Raw genomic sequence first — 6584 nt, forward strand, 5'->3', positions numbered from 1 at the left:
TGTTCAATAATATTTTACTTATTATAAATGTTCAATAATATTTTAGTGTATTTTGAATACATATTAAGAATTGAGATCATGTTCAATACAAAATATTTTTGGGATTTTGAATGTTTCGGATTCTATCGGATATCCATTTAGGTTCGGATTCGGTTCGGATAATACCCATAACCCGATATACCATAAAACAAGTTCCATTCGGTATTTATACCGGATTCAGATCGGTTCAGATTTATTTTTATCGGATCGGATTCGGTTCGCATTTCCGGATTCGGTTTATTTGCTCAGCCGTAATACTGGCTTTCTCTTTTCGACAAATGGGGCAATTTAACAATTTTTCAAGAAACCAAATTGAAGTAAATAGTTGTTCACAACTAGTACGTTGACTCTGTGGAGGCAGCAGTAGCATCAATCATCTGCCATGAGTTCTTCAAGTGAGAACTCATCTGCATCGACTACCTCTCCGTCTTTACCATCCCAAGCTTCTGTCTTCACTATCTCCAGTGTTCCATCTATAGGCAAATTCCCTTTCCCTCCTTTCTGAGCTTCCTTCACGAACTCACTGATGACACAGAAGAGAAAAGGCCCATTGTCAGCTCGATACCAAACAAATACATAGACCATTGGTTTGTATTGGCTGTCTTGACTATAAGAAAGACCAAGATAACACTTACATGACGTGTTTAACCTCAAAACCGCTTTTAAGTGGAGCATAAGCTCCTTTCTTTGCATTCAGAGCTACCATTGCTGGATAACCATATCCTCCAACTCCAACACGCTTCTCCAAATCAGGTTGCTTCCCAGCAGCCACCCACACAAAGCTGCAAAATACAATCAAAAGCCAGCAAAGCAAAACAAAACCACAAAATAAGCAAGACAACGTCCGGATGCTATAAAATCAAAACTCATGCCATTCCTATTAGTCTTGAACAGTAAATATCTGTTGATTAGAAAGATTCAAATATTAACATAGGGCATCAACTTCCATCTATATCTAATTTCATTATCCAACAAATTGTTCCCAAAATCTAGTTTACTTTGATTATATTTCAAACTTTTGTTCAGCTTCTCCTTCCCGTGTGACAGGATCAGAAACATAGTAACTGAGAGCTGGAATATGATGATAGTAGCTAGAAACAAAGATATAAGAGATTTGTTATTTAGGTTACCTGATAGGGTCCTTCTTAAACTTCTCTGCAACTGATAACAACATCTCCAGATACTTGTTCCTTCCTTCGGCTTTTGAGTCCAGAATGTCAGGTAAGAAAGAAACAAAGCAAATAGCAGCAGGACCACACTTCTCTTCCATGGCATCCTATACAACTCAGAACACAACGAGTGTCAATGGCTTAGGTTGGAGACAAGTACCATCAGAAAAGTATATTAAGGGATGTGAGCAGTACCGGCCCAGTTAGCTCAGTTACTTCAACAGGTCCAGCATTGGCTTCAAGCTGTTCCAGAGCAAAAGATTCAATGGCTGATGCAGATCTAGCACCCTCGTAAGGCAATGGGCTGCTTTTGTCTGCTCCAAAGACCAAGATAGTGGGGAACCCTTTCACCTTGAATCTGCTTTGTATAGCCTGCAAGCATATAGTTATACGAAGCAGGCAACATTCTGTAGGATATGTAATGACAAAATCACTTAACTAACAAAAAGAATATTGACAGAGGCCCCTCAACCTAAATGCTTATTTCAATTTACTGAGATACATATAGTACATCTAAGAACTCTAGCGATTATCACCTTGTCAGCATCACAATCGACATGACCTAGTTTGATCTTCCCCTTCAAATTCTTTGCAGCCTTTTTCCACTCAGGAGCTAGCTTTTTGCAATGTCCACACCTTGAAGAAGAAACAAAAAAAATTACGATGGTTTTCAGCTACAAATATCCCAAGGAAGGTTATTAGAGAACTGAACAGTTCCAAGAGACAATAAGCACTAATTACCAAGGTGCAAAGAATTCCACAATCCAGAGATCTTTGCTTTCAGTGACCAGCTCGTCAAAATTGCTAGAGTTCAGTTCCACAGAGGCACTAGGCTCGGACTTCTTCTCGCTGGACCCTCCTCCAGTGTTTGTGCCAGTTGTTTTACCATCCAAACGATCTTTTAACAATGCCTTTATCTATGAAGCAAAAAAAACATCAATACATATATTAATCTGAATGCAGGTTCAAGTGCTTCATGAAGAATAATACTATCTATGGAGTACGGACTCAGATGATTTTCACCAACAATTACGGTTCTATACTAGTATTCATTAAACAACATGGAAAAGGTTAGAGTAGCATCCAATCAAACATACTAATTCCATGGCCAGATCATCAAGAGGGCTTCCTTGTAATAAGTTGAAGCAAGAAAGAGAGGGATTTTTCAAATATATGATACATGGATTGAAGGATAGTTAGCATGATTCAACTACAAAAAACTTAGCAGTATCTAGTTTTAAGAGGACACCACAGTATAAACAACTAAGCTCTAGTTCGCTGCAACTGGAACAACCACCACATATTCCATATTCTACATGCCCTTGAAGGGCTCAAAGTAATGACATAAAATTGAGAAGTTAACTATTAAAAAATAACTCAGTAATCAAGAATCAGCAAGGGTGTGTGAGAGAGAAACCTGCTTGATAGCAAATTGAGAGATGGCTTTGGCGTCCCTAGCTCCTTGATAATCAATAGGAGGCTTCCCAGGAACAAACACTTTAATAGTTGGGAAACCCCTCACACCATAATCCTATAATAAAAAATAAAAAATTAATCACAAAGGATGCATAACTTGGTTAACAAAAAGAAGTATCTTTCTTGTTGAGCAATCACACAAACCTGAGAGACGGACTTGTGAGCGTCAGCATCAATAGCAGCCACAGTAGCAATACCTTTCAAAGTAGTAGCAACCTTCTCCCAAGTTGGTGTTAAGGATTTACAGTGACCACACCATGGTGCAAAGAACTCTACCAAAACGACACCGTTTGAATTGATGACCTGTAATTATCCAAAACAACATCTTTAGGACTCACACACTACACTGCTAACAAACAATAAAAGGACCTTAGACTTGAAATTAGAAGGAGTGAGCTGAAGCACGGGGGAAGAGGATCCGTAGAGAGCGTTGCTTAAATCGAAGGAGAACGCAAACACCAGAGAGAGAATCGTGAATACTCTTGTTTTGTTCATTTTTCTTTCCATCTTCATTCATTCACTCTCTCGGCGAACGGGACATAGTTGAAGAACTAAAAAAAAACACTATACACGTGAATTTACGTGTAATAACCAATGATATTATTACACGTCACCACACTCTCCACTCATATTCTTATTAAAAAAAAAGAAGGAAATAACAACGATGCACGTGCGAGAGACGGCGTCCCGATATAAACACACGTGTGGGGATGATATTGAGTGGGAGAGAAGCATCTCCTTCTTCTGATGAGCCGAAAAAACACCCTTGTGGTTGCTTTTAGATAGTTCTCGAGTCTTTTTTCACTTGGCTAAATATTTTCTTGTTTCAGGTTGACGTTGAGGAAGGATGCAGCAAGCAAGAATTGATTCGATAAATGAGTCTAGTTCTTGGACTAGTTTTACTATTTTATCTTGTTTCGTTTTCTGTTTTAAGAGACCCATCGTTTTGTTGTTCAAAACCCATACATACCACCAAAAAAAAAGGTTTCGTCCTATGTTGTTTTCATCCATGACAATCATCCAAAATAAAAAAAAGAAAAAGAAACACTTTCAACCTCCATTCCTCTTCCACCAAAAAAATTAACAAAAAAAAGGGCAGAGAGATCTTTAGAAGCCTGAGAGTTGGGGGGGGAGGTCAAGCCATATTGTTGATGATTTTCGTTGCTGTGATCATGAATCATGATCGTGGTGATGTGATGACAAGTCCTGCACTTGTTCCGGTTTCTCAGTCCCTGGCATTTCCTTCTTGACATCAGGCTTATCATTAGGCATAGCCTTTGAGCCAGAGCGGCTTGGCGCTGGTGAGATCCTCTGATAATTGGATGAAACATGTGAAGGATAAGGACTAGCCACAGACGAAGGCATGGGCAATCCTGTTGGATATGGCAGCACCGAGTGGTCGAAGTTGCAGTTTGGTCCAAACTTGCAGAATCCATAAGACTTAAAGCTCCCACAAGGTGGTTGTCCCTGGACAGCCAAAAAACAGAACAGAACAACGCTGGTTCATTACATGGGTCAGAAATTATTCATCAAGACACAGAGAGCAAGAGACTTACAGGTCTCTCTGGGAGAACAAAAGGGTTTATGAAACTTGGTGGAGGTGGTGGCGGTGAAACTCTTACTCCAAGGTGAGTGTATTTGCAGTGTTCTCCATACTTACACGTCCCAGTGTTCATAAAAAACCGACATTGTTGTTGTTGTTGTTGTTCAGATCTTTCAGACAAATCACCACCATTCAATGTCACACCCATAGGCATTGGTGCACTAGAACCAGAGTAATAAACTTGATTCTTCACACCATACATTGAGTTAGATGCACCCTGCAACATAACCAAAATCACATGACATGTAAAGGAAAGTCAAATTTGCTTATTTTGTAGCTTCAACTCAGAACTTACCATGTAAGTGGTCCAGCTCTGAGGAGGCAAGAGGCCTTGAGAAGGTGAAACCATCACATAGGACTGAGGAAGTTGAGGACGAGGCAGAGTTCCATAAGTAGGCACCATTGTTAATCCACCAGCGTGATGTAAACCAACAGAAGGAAAAGTAGACATCCCATATGCAGCAGCAGCAGCAGTAGAGTGTCCATTATCAGGTTGAGGATGGTGGAATTTGCAAGCGACTCCGAATCTGCAGGTTCCCGTTCGCAGGTAGTATGGACATGGCTTCTCACCCTGCAGACCAAACTCAAATAAGTCATCCATGTAACACACAAAGAGAACGAGGATGAAATTACCTGACGCATTGGTAAGTTGAGAACATTGAACAAGACAGGTTCTGCTCCATTCCTGTCCTTTGGGTGATGGTATTTACAAGTTGAACCGTACTTACAAGCTCCTGTCTTGAGATAATACTGCAACAACAATGTTTTAAGAAAGCAAATAATATGGTTCATCTACTTGGCTAAAGTATCTATCAAATCAAGGAAAGACTAAACCAGACATGAGGAATATGTTCTGCAGTTCAATGTAGATTCTTTTTTACCAATAAGTTAATGTCTTTTTTCCTAAATAGAAAATAATATTAACCCTATCTAACTTTCAACTCGAGTTAAAGACTTAACCAGACAAGAGGAATATGTCCTGTAATTAATTGTAGATTCTTGTTAAGTGAAGTTGCAAACAAGAATAAGTTATGTTACAAATTTGCTACATGGACTAGTTAGGATGCATCGGACAAAACAAAGTTACCGACTTTTTAACTCCCTATAATGCATTCATACAACAACCAATAAAAACCAAGAAGGTGCACCTCACAGTCCGGCTGGCCAATCCTCTCCGGGAGCTCCTCGTTGTAGTACATAACCTGTTAAAGAGTTTAAAAGATAGTGAGCAACTTTTAGAAAAAGATGATCTTTCTTTCTTTTCTCACCTGTGGAAGGTTAGTAGGATGATTGTAACGGCAAGTGCTTCCATAGCCACAGAGACCAGTTCTCAGATAGAACTGGCAATCTCTTTCACCGGGACGATCTGGATACGGATCAGATTGCTCCACTCCGTTTCCATCATTAACTTTCATCTTCCTAAAAGCATCTAACGATCATAAAACAACAACAAACAAACATCAAACGGTTGTTAATGATGTCTGAACCTGGATCAGTAGATACTTTAGAAACAAAACTCATGTGGGGTTCATAAAGAGATGAACTTTCGAAATGCTACAAACATTTTAAGCTAAATATGGCTCAAATCCGAGATTTAGAAACTTTACCTTCGATTTTTTGGGAAGATCGAACCGACCCAGTAGAGCTCTGAACATGGTGAGTGTCTGACATGAGTCGCATGTAAGGAAAAAGACGACGACGATCACGATGATTCAACAACAAAACAAAGACAGATTCGAAAGTTTCTTCCTTTTTTTTCTCTCTTTGCTCAGAATGTGAGATATTTTCAGAGGAAGTTAGTTTTATTTTCGGATCTTTCTTCCTCTCTCTCTCTCTCTTCTTTTTGGTCTTTGCCTTTTTTTTCTCTCCTGCGAGGTCTGTGTGTTTTCAATGTGAAGAGAGAGAGAGATTAAAATTAAATTAAATTAAAATTAAAAGAGTGCCAAGTAATGAGTCTTTTGCCTCCCCTCGTGTACGGCTTAGTAAATTCTGCATGTATGTTAAGTGACTGTTTTATCCCTACTTCTGTTGATATGTCTTCAATGTGACGGTTCGATGTGAACCATCGTTTACTAGCTTTTTCTAGGTGGACCCTCCTTTTTAAGTTTTAACCACCGGTTATCTCCAGCATATTAATTACATATAATCTATTTAAAGTTTAATTTACATTTTAAATTGTTTTCTTTTAAATGAAGATCTGAATCACAGATTACTTTATTTTAAGTTTTTAATTATATAATCTATTTAAATTTTAACAATTTAACATTACATTTTAAATATCTTTCTTTTAAATGAAG

At 38.7% G+C, this 6584-nt stretch overlaps 2 protein-coding genes across 2 annotated transcripts; both read right to left on the bottom strand.

The window, feature by feature from the left end:
* Positions 1 to 221: 221 nt before the first annotated feature.
* LOC106295347 (protein disulfide-isomerase like 2-2) lies at positions 222 to 3247 on the bottom strand. Its single transcript, XM_013731220.1, has 9 exons — positions 3054 to 3247; positions 2829 to 2987; positions 2626 to 2739; positions 1950 to 2125; positions 1745 to 1844; positions 1404 to 1580; positions 1170 to 1315; positions 675 to 821; positions 222 to 562 (listed from the first exon to the last, which is right to left on the bottom strand). Exons 1-9 carry the CDS (start codon positions 3195 to 3197, stop codon positions 409 to 411), a joined length of 1317 nt encoding a protein of 438 aa, XP_013586674.1. The 5' UTR covers positions 3198 to 3247; the 3' UTR covers positions 222 to 408.
* Positions 3248 to 3447: 200 nt separating this feature from the next.
* LOC106295348 (zinc finger CCCH domain-containing protein 3) lies at positions 3448 to 6193 on the bottom strand. The gene is made up of 7 exons (XM_013731222.1): positions 5895 to 6193; positions 5556 to 5716; positions 5436 to 5489; positions 4921 to 5037; positions 4583 to 4858; positions 4241 to 4504; positions 3448 to 4151 (listed from the first exon to the last, which is right to left on the bottom strand). The coding sequence occupies exons 1-7, from the start codon at positions 5965 to 5967 to the stop codon at positions 3855 to 3857; spliced, it is 1242 nt and encodes a 413-aa protein (XP_013586676.1). The 5' UTR covers positions 5968 to 6193; the 3' UTR covers positions 3448 to 3854.
* Between the last annotated feature and the right edge of the window lie 391 nt (positions 6194 to 6584).

The sequence above is a fragment of the Brassica oleracea genome, chromosome C5 (assembly GCF_000695525.1).
Source record: "Brassica oleracea var. oleracea cultivar TO1000 chromosome C5, BOL, whole genome shotgun sequence".
NCBI lineage: Eukaryota > Viridiplantae > Streptophyta > Magnoliopsida > Brassicales > Brassicaceae > Brassica > Brassica oleracea.

Excerpts from the sequence above, each read along its gene's own strand:
- LOC106295347 (XM_013731220.1), bottom strand. The coding sequence starts at position 3,197 with ATGAAGATGGAAAGAAAAATGAACAAAACAAGAGTATTCACGATTCTC. Across the intron at positions 2,988-3,053 it reads CTTCTAATTTCAAGTCTAAG|GTCATCAATTCAAACGGTGT; the intron begins GTCCTTTTATTG and ends GGATAATTACAG. Across the intron at positions 1,316-1,403 it reads TAACTGAGCTAACTGGGCCG|GATGCCATGGAAGAGAAGTG; the intron begins GTACTGCTCACA and ends TGAGTTGTATAG.
- LOC106295348 (XM_013731222.1), bottom strand. The coding sequence starts at position 5,967 with ATGCGACTCATGTCAGACACTCACCATGTTCAGAGCTCTACTGGGTCG. Across the intron at positions 5,717-5,894 it reads ATCTTCCCAAAAAATCGAAG|ATGCTTTTAGGAAGATGAAA; the intron begins GTAAAGTTTCTA and ends TATGATCGTTAG. Across the intron at positions 5,490-5,555 it reads ATCCTACTAACCTTCCACAG|GTTATGTACTACAACGAGGA; the intron begins GTGAGAAAAGAA and ends ACTCTTTAACAG.